This window comes from Eubalaena glacialis, chromosome 12, assembly GCF_028564815.1.
Source record: "Eubalaena glacialis isolate mEubGla1 chromosome 12, mEubGla1.1.hap2.+ XY, whole genome shotgun sequence".
Taxonomy (NCBI): Eukaryota; Metazoa; Chordata; class Mammalia; order Artiodactyla; family Balaenidae; genus Eubalaena; species Eubalaena glacialis.
In genome coordinates this window covers 52,453,041-52,473,788 of record NC_083727.1, presented here as the reverse complement: position 1 = coordinate 52,473,788, position 20,748 = coordinate 52,453,041, and the positions used below count along the sequence as shown (strand labels likewise).

General features: G+C 43.8%; 1 protein-coding gene across 3 annotated transcripts in view; it reads right to left on the bottom strand.

The window, feature by feature from the left end:
• Nucleotides 1–296: 296 nt before the first annotated feature.
• The window catches only part of SCML4 (Scm polycomb group protein like 4), a 58,633-nt gene continuing 38,181 nt past the window's right edge, over nt 297–20,748 (bottom strand). For all 3 annotated transcript variants that reach the window (XM_061207292.1, XM_061207293.1, XM_061207294.1), the window contains 3 exons: nt 12,008–12,298; nt 3,097–3,242; nt 297–607 (listed from right to left, as the gene is read on the bottom strand). In XM_061207292.1, coding sequence (XP_061063275.1) covers nt 482–607; nt 3,097–3,242; nt 12,008–12,298 — 563 coding nt within the window. In that variant the 3' untranslated portion in view covers nt 297–481. The remainder of the gene's footprint in view (nt 608–3,096; nt 3,243–12,007; nt 12,299–20,748) is intronic.

The following is a 20,748-nucleotide window of genomic DNA, read 5'->3' as shown; positions in this document are numbered from 1 at the left end:
ATTTATCCTCAGAAGACAGCTTCCAGAGCTGAATTAAGCAAGGCTCACAATGATAGGGTCCCCAAGTCAGAGCTAAAGACAGGTAGTGCTGTGGTGGGCATCCCCGCAGAGCCTGCAGGGACAAAGGTTCTTCTCACATCCTTGGACGTCTCCAGTGCCCTCCTTGGGTGATAGCATTCAGTTCCCCACACTCTCATTATAAAAATAGCACCCACCCTAAGAGCAACCAACCTACCAGAAATGTTAAAAATAACAGGCTTCTTTGTAATTTTTTTGGCAAATCATTAACACAGAAGAACCTTTCAAAAGGGCCATGTTGAATTTTTTAAAAGGTCAAGATGCACGAGTTTTATAAAAAGACCAAGTCTTTGTGGCTGTTCTTTTTCAGGAGAGAATCTTTGTGATGGTGGCAAATGTTGGTAAGGCAGAAGATGATCTGGAGATCTGTTGTCTGGATTTTGCTTCTGTCTTTTAAACACCTTCAGAACTTGGCTTGCTTCAGTTTATCAATATGGTAGCAGAGTTTCAGTGCAGGTCCCAGCTTTAGGCCCAAGTATTTCATGATCATGTCACTCTTCAGCAACAGGAGGGCATTGCCATCAATCTCCTGGTGGAACAGAATCAGAAAAAAGAATACCCAGAAAGTAGTCAAAGTAATCAAATAGTGGCCACAGTTAGAGTATGGTCAGGGAATAAAGTAAGGGAATATGGATTTGCTTAGATGCATATTCTCTTAGTCCCAAGGCAAGACCTTAAGAAAATAAATGAAAGCCTACAAATACTATGTGCTCCTCTTCCCATATTCTCCCTGGGGTCATTTGATACACTGGATCTTTCATATTCCTGCTCTCTCCTGATTGAAGGAATCTAACATAATCCCAGCCATACTCCCAATATCCCACATATGTTTATCTCTTCATCCAATCTAGGGCTAAACAAGCAAGAAGTGTTCAATGGACTGACTGTGCCCCCCCTACCCCCTCCCCAAATTCATATGCTGAAATCCTAACCTCAAAGTGGTGGTATTTGGAGGTGAGACTTTGGGAAGTAATTAGGTCATGAGGGTGGATCCCTCGTGAATGGGATTAGTGTCCTCATGCAATGGGAAGATGGCAGTCCGAAACCTGGAAGAAGGGTCTCACCAAAAGCAGACCTTGATGGCAACCTGATCTTGGATTTCCAGCATCCAGAACTGAGAAATAAATCGCTGTTGTTCATAAGCCAGCCAGTCTGTGGTACTTTGTTACAGCAGCCTGGACTGACTAAGGCAAAGTATCATCCCATTAGACCCTGAAACTAGTAGTTACCTTTCCATCCCAGGTGCTGGTATAAGGCCCTGACTTCCATCCATCATCCTGATCTCTGGGTTTTTTCGTGGGACACTCGCCTGCCTTTAGCTGATTACCAAATTGCTAATAACACTCTATAAGGGATTTCAGGTGTTTTTTGGCCCTGTCAATAATACTAGGTGGCATACAACTAAATAATGCACCTGCTTCACCTGAGGGTTTAGCACAAATCATTACTAAGGGAATGCCAATCCCATGAGGTCCCGATATTGCTCCCATTTGTCTCTGAAAATGGTAACCCTCCAGACTGCATGTTGAATTCACGAACTTAGTAAGGCTGGGTTTCCTCCTTCACCTATAGTGCTATTTTCAGATTACTAGAGACAAAGGGTAGAGATTTTGGGTGCTCAGGTGGGGAGAAGAGGCACAATACAGGACTCATATAGCAGCCCCTCTCATTCCTCTATCCAGCCAGCCACTCAGCCAGCACTGATGAAGCACCTACTCTGCGTCACTCAGAGCTCATCTGTGGGGCCTCCCAGGGGCCTCAGTGCCGAATGTTCTCTCTCTTTCCCCCACCTCCTAGACTTCCACTGCCTCCTGTCATGCTGGAAGGAAGCCAGAGTCCTCCCACCCAGATCTGTCTAAACATAAACCCTCTGCGGTCCTTGCTCTCAAGGCCCCACTTTTAGCTGAGGTCAAATAAAATATATCCTTAATAAAATATGAGTGTTGGATTAGATGATGATCCTCCTCAGGTCTGAGTGTATGATTTCTATGATCTTCAGTTCAAATAAAATGAAAGACAGGGAGGAAAAAAATAACGATAACTCTGGTAGACAGAAGAATGCTCCCTCTCCTCCCCACAAGATGTCTACGTCCTAATCCCTGAAACCTGTGAATATGTTAGGTTACCTGGCAAAGGGGAATTAAGGCTCCTAATCAGCTGCCTTTAAAATAGGAAGCGTATCCTGGATTATTGGGGAGGGAGGAGACTGCAATCACAGGGCCCTTCGAAGTGGAAGAAGAAATCAGAAGAAAAAACCAAAGAGTTGGCAGCCTGGGAAGGACTCAGCTTGATGTTGTTGGCTCTGAGGATGAGGATAGCGACGTAGGAGCCAAGAATGAGGGTGGATCTCAATGCTGAAAAGCCAAGGAAATGAATTCTCCCTAGAGCATCCAGAAAGAATGTCAGCCCCACCGACACCTTGGTCTTAGCCCTGTGAGACCCCTGTCAGACTCCTGACCCACTGAACTGTAAGATAATAAACTTGTGTGGTTTTAAGCTACTACGTTTGTGGTAACGGGTTATAGCAACAATCGATAACTGACATAGTAAGCTTGGCAGGTAAAGTACTAATTCTTACCTTTTTAAAACAAATTACCATCTTTATATATTTTAGAATCTCCTAAATAATTATGCAAATATGTAGATGGCCTGCTAACCAAAGGCCATCTACGAGCCAGGCGCTGTGCTGAACACTTAATGTGCATTTTCTCATTTAATCCTCAAAGCAGCTTAGGAATAGGCACTGTCTGCTGGCATATTGTAGGTGTGCTATAAATGTTTGTTTATGCACAGACAGACGGATGCACAGACAGACGGATGGATGGGCAGGAAAACAGGCACTCCTGATAAAGGCCAAAGTGAGGCAACGGATGGGACAAACAAAACTAGGTGGTTGTTCCGCTCTGAGAACCCTGTGGTTCCATCTGGTCTCCCTTGAGTGGTGCCCCCGGGCATAGTGCAGAGCCCCCCGCAGCCCCGCAGCTCCCTGACCGCCCCCAGGCCCGCCACTGCGCGTACATGCTTCCGGAAGAGCTCCACGTGGGGCCCCAGAGCCTGCGGGTCTGCATCTTTCACGAACCAGACCACATCCTCCACGGACCAGGTAGAGGGGTTCCTGCTCCTTGGACGCCGGGTGTCCTGCCTGTCCGGAGAAGGGCTTGAGGCTGGAAGGTAGAGCACAGAGAGGGAGGCCGTGAGACAGCGGGCCTCGGGCCTTGGCACCTACCTGGTGCCGCCTGTCCCCACCTGGCCCCCGAGTCCAAGGCGATGGCCCGAGTGACCTCCTGCGACAGAGCAAGGCCAGGAGTGCCTGCTCTTGGCAGGAGCCTGGAGCACCGGAGGCCACTCCTAAGGGCAGCAGCCTCCCCCTCCACACAGAGGTTCTCTGCTCTCCCAGGGAATAGAGCATTGGAAAATGGATCTCCTGCAGCAGGTTGAAATGCTGACCCATGTTAGAGTTTTAAAGACCCCCTCCTGATCAGTCCTGTCTCAGTGGGCCCCGGGCCTGCTGTAACCAGGTTCCATGAAGCTCCAAATAGACCTCTGTAGTGCTGTGATGCCAAAACGACCTCAGGTCCTTTCCGCCTCCACTGGTGTCACCCTGAGACAAGAAGGACGCGGCAGAATGGAGGGGCATTTTGTGCTTGTCCTGGGTCTCTGGTGCCACAGTCTCAGAAGCCCTGTCTGTGAGAGGTCCATGCCCTGCTCCGCATGTGCAGAAAGAAGACTCACCGCCTACACTGAGCGCCTCGCCAGCCCTCGGGTCTGTCAGAGCACTCACTCCAACCTCCCACTAGACGAGGGATTCCTTGACAACAGGAGCCTAATCCTGTGCCTGGTCCACAGCTGGTCCCTGGTCAGTGATTGCGGCATGAATTGCATTGCTGCATAAATGCTTTTCCCACATGGCAGATTAAAAGGTGCAGGACATATGAAGGAGGAGAGAGTAGTGTATCAATATTTAGGCAATATTTAGGGGGTGACTTGTTTTGTATGTCCCAAACGAATTCATCCTCTTTCCCTAGAACCAGCATCCCCTCCTATCTCTCATGTTTCTGAAACCTCAGTGATATCTCTACCTCCTGTCCCTTATTTGCTCCCCGCATTTAATTATTCTGAAGCTCTTAGAAGGATGCCTCTCACACTGGTCTCCTGTCTTCCATCCCTGCTGCCCCAATCCAGGAACTTCTTACCTGACCCTCTACAAAGGTTTTCTAGCAGATGTCCTCACCTCACGCTTTATTCCTTCTAGAGCAAAACTGTCACGGCCTCACACTCTCCCTAGTGACCCTTGTGGATGCCCCTCACCCGTGCGCCAAGTCCGTACTCTAGCACAAGGTCAAGGGCTCTCTTTGGTCTCAATAACATCTTTCCTGCCTGGATAGAGAGGAAGAGCTTTGGTGCCAGAGAAACCTAGGGACAAATCCTGGAGCTGCCCGTCATTAGCTGTAAAATGGCAATGCTCTCCACCTGAAAGGGCAGGTGTGAGGATGGAAATGGGATTGGGGCTGGCCTTATGGCTGACCTGCATCAGGTGGTCCACAGAGGGAAGGAGGCACCCTGCCTGCCTCCCTGCCCTTCTGCACACCCCCATCTGGGCATACTGGTTCTGACCGAATGTTCCTCCAGCTTCCAGTCTCCACCTTAGCTAGTGCTTTTGCTTCTCTCTAGAAGGTGTTTACCTTCCCTCCTTTCCAAAGAAGCTCTACCAGACATCAAAGCCCAGGTAGACCCCTTCACAGGCAGCATTTCCATGTCCTGCCATCTGGATGTCATCTTCCTCTACCTTTAACTCCCAAATCTTTGTTTGTTCTTTTCTTAAAGATGCTTTCCACATCTGCCTTGTATTACCATTATGCATGTGCTTGCCTGTAACCTCCAGTTAGTTTTAATTTCTTGAGGATGATCTTTTTCATCTTCCCCCTATTCATCCACGGACATCTACTGAGTGTCTCTTCTGTACCAGGTCCTGGGCAAAGTGTTTGGTGAAAAATGGGATCCTCTCATTACAGAGTTTATAATCATTGACTCTCCACAGCTCCATGCAAATATATTTGTAATATGGGTTCAATGAATGTAAGATGAATCAATATACTTCATAGAAACAGTATAAGTAATTTACACAAAAGCTTTGTGCGAGTAATCCTTAATCCTATTTTCAGGCTCTGAACAATGAAGCAGCTTCCCTACAGAATAATTCTAAGTTAGAAGTTGAGAAGCCTTCACTTCCATTTCCCTTCTTTAATCTCAGAATGCAGTGGTTTTCTGCTGTCTCTTTTTTTCCTCTTTTCAATGTACTTGAGAAGTGCACAGTTCTCCAGGAGTGCTGAGAAAAGTACAGCATCACATTTGAAGTCTGTCCTAAATACATAATAGTTTGGTTGCGAATTGGATTTACTTTGAGATTTTTCCCTGCCTTTTCCTTGTTGGACCTGGAAGGGTTCCCTAAGGTGATTTGGCACGGGCTTGGGTGCATTTTGGCGGGAAACTGTTAATACACCCTAGGGCCATCTGAATGCTGACGCATGCTTATTAGAGATGATTTCACTGCATTTAAAGACACTTGCACTCAACATGGGGAAGAGGAACCACGGAAATCGCATTTGCGTTTGGAGCCTGCCCCATCGGAGCATCGGCGATAATCAGGGTGATAATAGATGCTCTGATTACAAAGGCGGGAAGTCTTCAGTGCCAAGAATGATTTTAGAGTGATCAGAGCGGAGGTCAAATCTAATTTCCTGTGTTTGACAGGAAGGAAAACCACCAGACCGACGCACAACATCATCCATGGGAGCCTAAGGTCCTTTGAGCAAGGCCAGGGAAATACTTTCCCCGTGAGCCACAGCCATGGAGTTGAGCAAGGTGGTCTGGCTTGTCTTTATGGGGAGGCTCTCCAGGTGATGAATGTGGAGGGGAAGTGGCTCCGCTCCTGGCACCTGGTACTAGCTGTGGGCATTTTCACTTTTGCTCTCTGAGGTGCCTCACAGTCATACAAGACGGCAGCGGGAAGCTGTCACACCTCGGGACCTGCTCAGGATCCAAAGCACATGAACTAGCTCTAAGAGGAAGAGAGGGAACTTTCTAGCAGGTTTGAAGAGGCTTTGCAATGGCCTGTGCTCACACAAAGATAATAAGCACGCTAGCCCCTCCAGCTGCTGCGAAGATGTCAGGAAGACAGATGGGTCTGGCCTGACATAGCCAGGCCAGGCAGATGTGACTGGTCAGCACTCAGACATGATAGAGGTGAAAATACCTTGCTCCTATAGGAAGAGAGTACGCAAAGCGCTTGCCAACCGCCTTTACGGGAGGTGGCATTCTCCAGCGCCGAGAACTTCATACGTGGTCAGGTCTATTCCCTGGGCGATGCGGGAGACGTGTGTATAGTAAAACCCAGCTGTGCATGGACGTAGAATGAAGGATGGTGGTGGCTGTTTCTAACGCTGAACTCACATCCACCAGGAATAGACTGACTGTGAATCTGTCTAAAGCAACCCCGGATATCTTCACAGCCCCGGTACTCATGCTGCTGCCTGTGAGTCGCTCTCTGTCTCACACAGACCCACAAGCACATGCATAATTTCCTTTTGTTCATTCATAATTCAGAGGAAACTCTTTAGCTAACAATAGAGTCATGTGGAGGAATGGAAGGAACAATGAGCTGGGAGTCAGAAGCCCCTACCACCCACCCTCTGTGCAAGCGTCTCTGTGCTTCTTTGGTGTGAAATAAGGAGTTGGGAAGGATCTCCAAGGTCCCTTCACACCACAGGCTGTCCCGGGTAACACGAGGGAGCTACTTTCTCACACATCTGAAGCCTCATCAATGTGTCTGTGTGCAAAGCACAGTGAATGCAGAGCCAATGGCCAGGTTTTGAGTCCCTTCCTGGACCTGATCATTCTGTTCTCTATGAGCCTCCGTTTCTTCATCTTGTTTCTCAAAAGTATTGTAGGAGTCAAGTGACTATATGGCTTTGCGCTGGAGCCTGACAAGAAGCATCTTGAAGGGGGAAGCCCATCAGTCTCCAAAAGGGGCCCCTCAGAATCATTTGTTACATTCGTTAACGTTTGCCTCTCTGGAATTGGACGCTGTCAGCGAGCAGGGCCCACATCTGTCTTGCTCACAGCTCCATCCTTGGACCTCAGAAGAGGCCCTGGCATGTTGTGCTCCATAAGTATCTACTGGCCAGGACTGACCAACATCTCTTTGAGGCTTAGTTGCCTCACCTGTCAAACCTCTACCATGTTGTGAGGATTAAATAGGATAATGTGAAGCATTAAATGGTAAGAATTAATCAAAAGATAGCTGCTATTCTTATTATTATATATCATTCCATAATGGCCAATAGATTTGTCTTCCTAAATTCTGTGGTCATCAGCTCACTTCCCTGTTCAGCCATGTCTGGTTTCCACAGAGTAAAGAAAGCCCAGTCTGCTTGACTTGAACCCCAAATTTCCCAGCATGATTTCCCTTGGTGTCCCTGCACAAACTCTTCTCTTTCCTTGGAATGAATAAGCCGTGCCGCACCTTCACTCATTCCCCGCCCCCCACATCGAGCGCTGTCCCCATTCTTCTTTCTCTTGCTGAATTGTTCTCTATCCGTCACCCGAGACCATACCCTACGGAATCAAACTCCAACCCATGGAAAGCATATGAGTGGTAATAACAATGTCAGAGTCACTTCCATTCTGAAGCTTGGACATACTTGTGGTTGGGAATTCTACAGCATCTCCTGTTAATGCAAATGTCAGGAAGCTTTTGTTATCTAAAACCTCTTTATAGTTCTCAGTGATTATATCTTGGATGAGAGACGGAGGAGAGCTCTCAGATTTTCACCTGAGTATCAGCAAAAAACAGGGAAACGTGTCCTGTGAATACATCCCTTCAGAGTCCACTGACAGAGGTGATGGGCACGATATATCAAGACGGCAGGAGGAAGTACAAACGGTGCTGCAAAGAATTTCCTTGCACATGTCTCTGAGGAAGTTTTTATAGGTTATGTTCCTAGACGTATTATTGGGTCATAGGACATGAACATATTTAATGGAATATATACAGTAATTTGGGGAGCATTAGCACCATCATGATATTGGGTCAATTGATGGGTATAATTTAATTATCGATTTATTCATTTTTATGTCCTTTAATAATATTTTATAATTTTTTAAATAAAAGAGTTGCACATTTCAAAAAAAAAAAAAAGACAGCAGGAGGCCAGGGTAGGTATTCACATGAGAGAGAGGACTGAGAAGTTTGTCATGTCATCGATACCTACTGTCCTGTGCAGCCTCATGCCATTTTCTGGCTTCTGCGGTTTTAAACCATTTTGATTAGCACCATGGGGGAGAATCCATTTCTAGGTCCCTTCCAGGTTTATGACTTAGGTCAAACCCCCTTAAAGAGATATGGTTTCTTAATACCAACTGCTTTCACTTGGGATGCAATTTCAGAGCAATACTGAGCACTTCTTTGGGTGGAGGGAAAACTTCACAGCCCTCCAGCGGGCCTGCAGCCGGCACCTAGACTGGCAGCTAGGTGACAAATGGGTAAGGAGGCCAAGGGTTTTCTCTCCTACTTTAGTATACTGCCACTCAATTCAGCATGGTTTATCTCCATGGTTTCCAAATGCGTTTAGCTGTGCAAACTTTGTTCAAACTACACAAACGTAGAACCCCACTCTTCAAATGTGAAGAGGCCCTGGTTAAAGAGGGCAGTGTTGGAGTATTATCTGCTCCCATCCCCTCTCTCCTATGCCCTAGAACCTCTGAGGGACCCCTTGAAGCCCATTTCGCATGGTTTGAAAATCCCTGGGATAATTTTGAAAGCCAGCTTTGGAGTCAGTTGAAGTCAAATCCTGACTCAACACTTGACTGACCTTCTCTTGATCTTCAATTGCTTTATCTGTAAATTGAATATAATAATACCTACAATAATAATATATACTTGCTATAATAATAAATTATAAGATATAACTTATAATAAGTCATAAATATTGTGTGGAAAGTGTCTGGCCCACAGTAGGTGCTCAATAAATAGCTATTTAGGATATGCCTCAAACAGGCCCCTTTCCTGGGGCTGCGGAGGATTCAAATATGAGTGAGAGACTTCATGAAGCTGAGAGTCTGGTTCCTACTATGGGACAGGAGAGAGGAAGTACCAGAGATGAGGAGACAAAGTGCCACAGGAGGAAACAGGAGGGAAGGAATATTTCTAGTCAGCAGTGACTGAAACTGCCAGTTGCCGACCCAATCTTTTTTCCACTTCTGCTTACATCTTCCTGGCCACAGTCAGTGGCTTGCTTGGAGTGGAAGGCAGCAGGCACTGGTGCACTCCATTTCTCTGGTCTCACCCAAGATCCTGAGAGGCAGAAGTCCTGAGCTAATGGGGCTCTCCTGGGGTGCAACTAGGGCTCTGACAGAGAGGGCTCTCTCAGAGCTTGTTCTGAGCAAGGGTCTGGGCTTCCCTTTGGCTAGATTACTCAGACAGTAGATGAGGACCTAATTCCAGGAGAACAAAGGGCTGAAGCGGAGATGAAAAGGAAGGACAGGAGGGCTGTTGGAACTGGGATGGGAGTTCGTCCCAGGACTCTGTTGGAAGGAGGCAGAAAGAGAAAGGGGGAGGGAGCTAAATACCTGAGACCCCTTTGAAGGGTCCTGGATTCCCCTCATCTGGGCCACCAGATGGGCTGGGATGGGGCAGACAACTCTTCAGTGACAGATGGAGTGGTAGAAGTTCTCCCCATTCAAATCGTGCCTTCCCCTTACTGCTTGAAATCCTACGCTTAAGACATAGGGTCTAAGATTTCACCAACTTAAATAGGAGAGTAAATATCTCCTTTTTAAAGAATGGCAATACTCTTAGGTTTATGAGTCCATTCAATCAGCCTGGTGTCCTGTGATCACCACCTTGAGCAGATGGGAACTGCATTGAGGAGAAGAGGTTGAGAGAAGGAGACATGTGATGGGCAGAGGGACCCCAGGATGAGGGCTTTGACAAGCAGGGACAATGTGAGGGCACTGGGCTCCATGGGGGGAGTGGAGTTGGGTAGAGAGAATGAATGTTTACTGAACGCCTACTATATGTCTGATATTACACTAACTCTGGGGATAAACCTAGGAAATAACTGCTGCCCCTCATTTACTTTATGATGCGGGTTTGTGCCAGATTTTGTTCCCTTCTCTTGTTCTTAGAAATCAGATGCAACAACGTCTCTCCGCTTTGGAAAATGGGCTCTGCCCACTCAAACCTGCCTGGCCGACGGCCCCGCGTGACATGTTGGGGAGCAGGGCCATCCATGTTTGGCAAGAGCCCCCATGGCTGAGGGAACAGTGCCTTGCCCCTCAAAACTGCCTCCCCTCCTCGGCCCACAGAGGCTCGTCTGTGATGGTGAGGCTCTTTGAGGGGACAGTGTGGAGGATCTGGGATCATACGCAATAGCTCACCACCGTGGCTGTCAGGGCTACCAGTGGACGAGCCAAGGCTCAGAACAGAAATGCCAGAGAAGACAGCCAGCCCCCAGGAGGCACCAGAGGGGCAAGATGAAGACTCCCTGACTCCCGGGCCTCTGGCCTCCTTTGTTCAGCAGTTCTCAGGTGTAGAGTTGATGGGCTGTGATCTGTTGAGGGGTGTGTTCACGTGATCTGTGATTGCTGATATTTACTGAGCTCTTAGTAACTCTTAGGCCTTGTACTAAATACACATATGAATTTATTTAATCCTCCCAACAAACCTATGAAGTAGGTGCTATTATTATTATTCCAATCTCACAGATGAGGAAACTGAGGCACAAAGCAGTTCAGACTTGCAAAAGGTCACATAGTCAGAAAATGGCAGATCCAGGATTCCAGCCCAGGCCATCGGGCTCCATAGTCCATGTGATTATCCACTATGCTCTATTCATACTCAAATACTGAATTGAAAATGATTTTTTTAATAACATAAATCAAAATGGACATCAAGCTACCCCTAGAATGACAGTACCTTCCTACATTGCATTCCAATAAGCTAACTTTAATGGGTGAGACAGAAGTAGCATCATAACCAGTATTGTGGGGGGCCTTCCGTAGTGGTCCAGTGGGTAAGACTCCGGGCTCCCAATGCAGGGGGCCCGGGTTCGATCCCTGGTTGGGGAAGTAGATCCCACATGCATGCCACAACTAAGAGTTCACATGCCACACCTAAGACCTGGTGCAGCCTAAATAAATAAATAAATGGAAAACCAAACCAAAACAAAAAAACTTACGGGACAAAAAAAAAAATAACCAGCATTGTGGGAATTTTACTTAACTCTGGTCTGCCCATGTATTTGTATCCTGCAAGAGTCACCCACTGTGCAAGAGAAAAGTCCTTAGCAACTTCTGGTTCTTCTTTTTCCGGGCACAGAGCTAGTCTACACCTCTCAGATTCCCCCAGAGTTAAGTGTGGTAAAATGGCCAGCTCTTGCCAATGAAACGTGAGTAGAAGTGATGGGCATCACTTCCAGGCTCTAGGGAAACACGTTCATCTTCCTCGTTTGTTCTTTCCCTTTCTACCACTAGATGCATGGGGCATGGAGGCCATAGGGGATAGGAGAGCCATGAAATGGACAGATCCTGGGTCCCTGAGTTGGGATACACACACCAACTAGGAACACCCACTTTGGACTCCTGGATAAAAAACTTCTATTGTATTTGAGCCACTGTACATTTTGGATTCTACTTATTCCTACAGCCTAACTTACTCTAATACACTATTTTCTTTGCTTATGGTCAAAGGTTGAAGTCAGCTGCCCTCAAGAACAACAAAAATCCATGAAGGGATTTGTGGAAACCACCAATTTCCCAGTGTTGCTGTGTTCAAACCACCACAGTCCCCCGGTCTCCCTACATTTGGTGGTCCCAGGGCAAGAGCAGAGGAGGTTAGGTCATGGGGAAGCCAGTGCACGCGTTACATTACCACATCTGTTTCCTTCAAGAGAGGTCCCGTTTCTCTTGGGGCTGGAGCCAGGGGGCCTCAGCCCAGGTGCTGAGGGGCCTCCAGAGGACATGGGGCTGGTATGGGGACCACCGACTGTGGTGGCTGAGCCTCCCCCAAGGTGGCCGTCTCCAGAGTTCTGCCTCTTGCAGTACAACGAAGAGGACGTGGGCAGGGAGCCCCTGTGGCTAAAGGCGGAGGAGGAGGAGTCCACGCTGTAGCGGTTCATGCTCGCAGGGTTCACCAGGCACTCCTCAGTGGTGACCGTTTTTGCTAAGCAAGAAGGCAGGGCAGAGAAGCAGAGATCAGAGAGCAGTTCAAGAATACACCTGGTGCTGAGTCTTGGAAAACCTTTCCCCAGCAGCACAGGTGCCACTGTCTGTGGGGATGGCAGATGAGAAGGAATGGATACCGTGGCATAATCCCAAATAGCTCACCTCTCAGAAGATTGACACCTCACCAACGAAGCATATTTTAGTAGGGATTGGGACATGTGACCCTCCATGTTCTGAGGAAAATGTGATTATCTTGGTTATTGATGACTTGTAAATAAAATTCAAACAAAGGTCTTTCTCCCTCCATGGCTCTGCTCTTCCAGGAGTTTCTGCCAGCTTGTCAGAATCTCCCTGCTCCCTCTTCTCTTGCCCATCACCACTGCCTCCCGCACCTGGCCCATGATTCCTGGGAGAGATCAAGCCAGAGTCACAGTGTCCCAGAGCTAGGAGTAACAACTTTGGCCTGGGTTCTTTTTTTTTTTAACATCTTTATTGGAGTATAATTGCTTTACAATGTTGTGTTAGTTTCTGCTTTATAACAAAGTGAATCAGCTATACGTATACATATATCCCCATATCCCCTCCCTCTTGCATCTCCCTCCCACCCTCCCTATCCCACCCCTCTAGGTGGTCACAAAGCACCGAGCTGATGTCCCCGTGTGATGCAGCTGCTTCCCACTAGCTGTCTATTTTACATTTGGTTGTGTGTACATGTCAATGCTACTCTCTCACTTTGTCCCAGCTTACCCTTCCCCCTCTCCTTGTCCTCATGTCCATTATCTACGTCTGCGTCTTTATTCCTGTCCTGCCCCTAGGTTCATCAGAACCTTTTTTTTTTTGGATTCCATTTATATGTGTTAGCATCCAGTATTTGTTTTTCTCTTTCTGACTTACTTCACTCTGTATGACAGACTCTAGGTCCAGCCACCTCACTACAAATAACTCAATTTCATTTCTTTTTATGGCTGAGTAATATTCCATTGTATATATGTGCCACATCTTTATCCATTCATCTGTCGATGGACGCTTAGGTTGCTTCAATGTCCTGGCTATTGTAAATAGTGCTGCAATGAACATTGTGGTACATGACTCTTTTTGAATTATGGTTTTCTCAGGGTATATGCCCAGTAGTGGGATTGCTGGGTCATATGGTAGTTCTATTTTTAGTTTTTTAAGGAACCTCCATACTGTTCTCCATAGTGGCTGTATCAATTTACATTTCCACCGACAGTGCAAGAGGGTTCCCTTTTCTCCACACCCTTGCCAGCATTTATTGTTTGTAGATTTTTTGATGATTGGCCTGGGTTCTGACACAGGTGTGATGGTGCTTCCTCCCCACACTTTTAGTTCCAGTACACACAAGGGCACTAACCTTCCACCAAAGCTAACAAACTAGGGACACAAATGCTGATCTGGATGGCCCCATGGTCCTCCCCAAACCCTGCAGATGAGAGAGAAAGAACCAATCTAAAGCGCAGGGGGAGTAGAGGACCTGGAGACTCTGCCAATCTCATCGTCAGCTCCCCCACCCAAGTAGATCAGGACTTTCTACACTTTTAAAGCTCATTCTTGCAGCCTGTTGAACTCTGTGAGCTATACCTGTGGCCAAATGGTGTGGGGTGTTTTGCTTTGTTTTGTTTTGAAGAACAAAGTCCAGAGGGATTATAGGGATAGAAAGAGGAAGAAAAATATTCTAGTAGATCCTTTTCTTCAGTCCCTCCCACCCCAGACAAGATCATATCTATCTAGCCCCATCAACAATCATCTATATACTACACATGATCAAAACAGATATAGACATCCCCAAAGGCATTAGAATAACAAAAACCAAGGGATCCTCCAATGTTGGCAATGAGTAAACACATTTGGGCCACAAGATCCAGATGTCTTCTTCAAGTATGGATTCCTCGCACAACATAGGTATTGAAAGATTAAGAATTGATTCTATTAGGGGAACTAGCAGGTCTTCTCACAGATGGGGATGCATATGGAGCTTGCCTGGAAATAAAAACCATTGCATATGGAATGCAGCTAAAGCAGTGCCTAGAGAAAATTTGTAACTGTAAATACTTATATTTAAAAAGAAGAACATTCTCAAATTAATAACCTAATCTTCCTCATTAAGATACTGGGGGGAAAAGGGCAAACTAAACTTAAAGCGAGCAGAAGGAAGAAAATAATAAAGATTAGAGTGAAAATTAATTAAATAGAGAATAGAAAAATAGAGAAAATCAAAGAAACCAAAAGCTGGCTCTTTGAAAAGATCAACAAAATTGGCGAACTTTTAGCTAGATTGGCCAAGAAAAAAAGAGAGAAGACTCAAATTGCCAGAATCAGAAATGAAAGAGATGACATTATCACCAATCTCACAGAAATAAAATGGATTATTAAGAAATATTACAAACAATTCTATGCCAATTGATTAGGTAACTTAGAAGAAATGGACAAACTACCAAAACTGACAAAAAGAAATAGACAATCTGAATAGACCTATAACAATTAAAGAGATTAAATTAGTAATCAAAAAACAAAGAAATCCCAGGCTCGGATGGTTTCATAGGTGAATTCTACCAAGTATTTAAAGAAAAATTAAAACCAATTCTTCCAAAAAGTATAAAAAAGAGTGCTATGGACTGAATTGTGTCCCCCTCAAATGTTCATATGTTGAAGCCCTAGCCCCCATTGCAACTATATTTGGAGAGAGGGTCCATAAGGAGGAAATAGAGGTTAAGTAAGGTCTTAAGGGTAAGACCTCAACCTGACAGGACTGGTTAAAAAGAAAGTACTGACAAGAAGAGGAAGAGACATGAGAGAGCTCTCTCCCTCCTCACACACATGCACAGAGAAGAGGCAATGTGAAGACACAGAGAGAAAGTGGCTGTCCACTAGCCAGGAAGAGAAGTATCACCAGAAACTAACCCTGATGACACCTTGATCTCAGACTTTTAGCCTCTAGAATTGTGAGAAAATAAATTCTGTTGTTAAAGCTACCTAGTATGTGGTATTCTGTTATGGCAGCCAGGCAGACTAATATAAGGAGGGAATACTTCCCAACTCATTCTATAAGAACACTAATACCCTGATACCAAAACTAGACAAAGTCATCACAAGAAAATTACAGATAAATGTCTCATTAATATGGATGCAAAAATTCTCAACAATATACTAGCAAAACAAATCCTTAACATACAAAATGACTTATACATCATGATCAAGTAGGATTTGTTTCAGGAATGCAGGGTTGGTTTAACATCTGAAAATCAATTAATGTAATATGTGATATCGATAGAATAAAAAACAAAGATCATGTGATTATCTCAATAGATGCAGAAAAAGCATTTGACAAAATCCAACATTGTTTCATGAGAAAAACACTCAACACACTAGGAATAGAAGGGAACTTCCTCAAGCTGAAAAATGGCATCCACAAAAAAACCTACACTTAACATCATAGTTAATGGCGAAAGACTGGATGCTTTTCTTCCTAAGATCAAGAACAACACAAAGATGTCTCTATTCTTGCTACTTCTATTCAACATTGTATTGGAGGTTCCAGCCAGGGCAAGTAGGTAAGAAAAAGAAAAGGCATCTAATTTGGGAAGGAAGAAGTAAAACTATCTCTTGTATGTAAAAAATTCTAAGGAATCCAATAAAACACTTTTATTAATTGAAATTAATAAATGAATTCAGTAAAGTTACAGGATACAAAATTAATATGCAAATATCAATTGTACTTTTATACATTTGCATTAAACAATATGAAAATGAAATTGGGGAAAGAATTCAATTTATAATAGCATTAAAAAGAATAAATTTAACAAAAGAAGTATAAAACTTATGCTCTAAAAACTACAAAACATTATTGAAAGAAATTAAAGAAGATCTAAATACTTAATTGGAAAAAATCCAATGTTTATGAATCAGAAGACTTAATATTATTAAGATGGTAATACACCCTAAATTCATCTATGGATTGAATGCAATTCTTGTCAGAATCTCAGCTGACTTCTTTGTAGAAATTGACAAGCTGATTCTAAAACTCATATGGATTTTCAAGGAACCATAAATAGCCAAAACAATCATGGAAAAAGAAGAACAAAGTAGAGTAGTCACGCTTCCCAATTTCAAAATTTACTACAAAGCAATGGTAACAAAGACAGTGTGGTATTGACTTAAGGAGAGACATATAGAACGATGGAATAGAGTTGAGAGTCCAGAAATAAACCTATGTGTCATGTTCAACTGATTTTCAACGAAGGTGCCAAGATCATTCAATAGGAAAAGAATAGTCTTTTCAACAACTGATGCTTGGACAACTGGATATCCGCATGCAAAACAATGAAGTTGGACCCTTACTTCATACCATACACAAAAATTAACTTGAAATGGGTCAAAGACCTAAATGTAAGAGCAAAAACTTATAAAACTCTTAGAAGGAAATATAGGGGTAAATCTTTATGACCTTGGGTTTGACAAGGTATTATTAGATTTGACACCAAAAGCATGAGCAACAAAAGAAAAAATAGACATATTGAATTTATCAAAATTTAAAACTTTTGCATTTTGAAAGACACTATCAAGAAAGTGAAAAGATAACCCACAGAATGGGAGAAATTACTTGCAAATCATACCTCTGATAAAGAATTCATATCCAGAGTATATTTAAAAAACTCTTACAACTCAACAATCAAAAGACAAATAACCCAATTTTAAAATGGGCTTGAATGGACATTTTCCCAAAGAAGATAGACAGATGGCCAATAAGCACACAAAAACTTGTTCTAAATCATTAGTCATTGGGGAATGCAAATCAAAACCACAGTGAGGTACCACTTCACACTCACTAGGATGGTTATAATCAAAAAGTCAGATGATAGTAAGTGTTGGTGATACTGTAGAGAAATTGGAAACCTCACACACTGCTGGTGGGAATGTAAAATGATGCAGCCTCTTTGGAAAACAGTCTGGCTCTTCCTCAAATGGTTAAAAATAAATTCACCATACAACCCAGCAATTCTACTCCTAGGTGTGTGTGTATGTATGTGTGTGTATAAATATATATATATTCCCAAGAGAAATGAAATTTCCACATAAAAATTTTTATATGAATGTTTACAGAAACACTATTCATAATAGCCAAAATGTGGAAACAACTCAAAAAGCTATCAGCTGATGAATATATAAACAAAACATGGCATATGCGTACAATGGAATAATTTCAGGCATAAAAACGAATGAAGTACTGATCCGTGCTACAGTGAGAGTGAGCCTTGAAATGTTATGCTAAGTAAAGAAACTGGGCCACAAAAGACCACATATTAAATGATTCCATTTGTATGAAATGTCCAGGATAGGCAAATCTATAGAGACAAAAGTAAATTAGTGGTTGCTTAGGATTTGGAGGTTGGGGGAACCAGGGGTCCTAGCTAAAGAGTGTATGGTGTCTGAGGTGTTGAAAACTTTCTACAATTGACTGGGGTGATAGTTGCACATATATTAAAAACCATTGAATAATATACTTTAAATGGGTGAATTGTATGATATATGAATTATATCTCCATAAAGCTGTTTTTAAAAACTCATTGCAGAGGCCCAGAGTTTGGCTGTGAACACATTCTTGACAGTGTTGTACAGTCAAGTCCAAATTTCCCTCTTGTAAGGACCTACCTTCCCCTAGATGGCCTCTATTGCATCTTCCCTCCTGGTCAGAAGACATCAGCAGGAAGGACCTGGCTATGGAGCCAGATACTAGGCTGCTTCTTGAATGGAGTGAGGAAAAGGAAGACTAACATTTTTTGAGCACCTACTATGGGCCAGCACATTCCAAGCCAGTGAGCAGGAAGCCTGCCATTATAGTCCCTTCACTGAAAAGTTTTCATAGTCTGGGATACTAATCCTTTTTGTGTCCCCAGTGTCTGGCATGGTGCTTGGCATTCAGAAGGTGCTCAATAAATATTAAGTAGACATTTGGGCAGTAAGGCTGCTGTTACACAAAAGACGTGTTAAAATTCAGATTATAAAGAACTAAATATAAATTCTTCATGTAGATGCACGGTAAACAATGAAAAAAATCTAACTAAAACATTTATTCTGTTTATTAAATATTTTAAATCCAAATTAAATATGCCTATGGAAGTCTGATAGTCTAAGGTAGAGAATGCAGATAATTCACCAATCTGCACTACAGCTGGAAAATAGAGATGCAGATGGAATATTGTTCTCCTATGACAACATGTGGAAATGGGGAACAAGGGAATATGGACCTTATTGGTTTAAAAACTGCTGACAACCATGGGTGAGATCAAAGGTAATAAAAGCCAGCTTCTGGGCTATGATCCAAATGAATTCATCAGAAAGTAAAACCGACTTGAGAGAGCGTCAAGCAATAGCCCTCCACCCAGCAAAGGATGTGACAGTGATTCCAAAGGCGGCCAGGTGGACAGCCATGGAAACAGACCACTAAGCCCCAGCCGTGGTCCTACACAGCCTGTAGCTCCCAGGAAGCCTGGGAGTGATTAGCACGTCCAGGTGCACACATCAGGGTGCCATTCAGAATTGACGAGATGGATCTGCTCAAACCCGATTAACACAGCATTTTCCTCACCTTTATAAATAGGGGTGCTGACACTTACATCATACCTGAGTGTAAAAATGACTGATACAATGAAGGCCATCATCATTCAACCACAGGACTGAAAAGGACCTTCACAGAGCACCCGGCTCAGCATTTCCCCGAGTGTTAAAATGTGTCAACAGTATGGAGGTTCCTTAAAAAACTAAAAATAGAACTACCATATGACCCAGCAATCCCACTACGGGGCATACACCCTGAGAAAACCATAATTCAAAAAGAGACATGTACCAAAATGTTCACTGCAGCTCTATTTACAATAGCCAGGACATGGAAGCAACCTAAGTGTCCATCATAGGATGAATGGATAAAGAAGATGTGGCACATATATACAATGGAATATTACTCAGCCATAAAAAGAAACGAAATTGAGTTATTTGTAGTGAGGTGGATGGAGTTAGAGTCTGTCATACAGAGTGAAGTAAGTCAGAAAGAGAAAAACAAATACAGTATGCTAACACATATATATGGAATCAAAGGAAAAAAAAAAAAAGGTCATGAAGAACCTAGTGGCAAGACGGGAATAAAGACACAGACCTACTAGAGAATGGACTTGAGGATATGGGGAGGGGGAAGGGTAAGATGTGACAAAGAGAGAGAGTGGCATGGACATATATACACTACCAAACGTAAAATAGATAGCTAGTGGGAAGCAACCGCATAGCACAGGGAGATAGCTCTGTGCTTTGTGACCACCTACAGGGGTGGGATAGGGAGGGTGGGAGCGAGGGAGATGCAAGAGGGAAGAGATATGGGAACATATGTATATGTATAACTGATTCACTTTGTTATAAAGCAGAAACTAACACAACATTGTAAAGCAATTATACTCCAATAAAGATGTTAAAAAAAAAGTGTCCCGCTGGCCCAGCAGGGGATGATTCTTGGTGGTACTTAGGTGTATTAGTTTCCTAAGGCTGCAGAAATTACCACAGATTTGGTGACTTAAAACAACAGAAATATATTCTCTCTCACTTCTGGAGGCTACAAGTCTGAAATCAAGGTGTTGTCAGGGCCATGCTCTCTGCAGTTTCTAGAAGATCCTTTTTTGCCTCTACCTGCTTCTGGTGATACTCAATGATCTGTGGTGTTTCTTGGCTGCAGACACACCACTCTAATCTCTGCCTCTGTGGTCACATGGCATTCTCCCTTTGTGTCTGTGTCTGTGTCCAAATTTCCCTCTTGTAAGGACATTAGTCGTTGGATTAGCGCCCGTAATCCAGTGTGACCTCAACTTGATTACCTCTGCAAAGACCCTATTTCCAAAGAAGGTCCCTTTCACAGGTACCTGCGGTTAGGACTTGAACATGTATCTTTTTGGAAGACACAAAAACAGGTGAACGTTATTTTATTATAGTCATATATTTTAGTGCACAGCAATAAAATATAGTTAGCTTATCAAACTATGATTTCACTGATAAGGTATCACTGCTTAAGATGACTAAAGGCTACGGTTAAAAGAAATGAATCCATTTAAAGGAATATCTTGAGTAAACACTTCTATAGGTTTTAGTCAGACATAGCAAAAATTGTGAAGGTGGTAAATTAATGGTGGAATGCCTTGAGCTTGCCCCAAATTCTCTTTTCAGGCAGGGTGGTATTTGGAGCGGAAAATAAAGTAAATAACTGAGCCTCTTATTTAAAAGCTTCCCAAAAGAGATCTTACAATCTCCTCACAGTTAGGTCATTGTGCCACAAACCTCATTGCCTGAAACTTCTTCCTTACACCTAATCCCAATTCCTCTTGCTTCAGTTAAAATGATGACTGCTGGGTACCTACCCTTTATACTATTAAAACCATTAAGTCATCCAACATA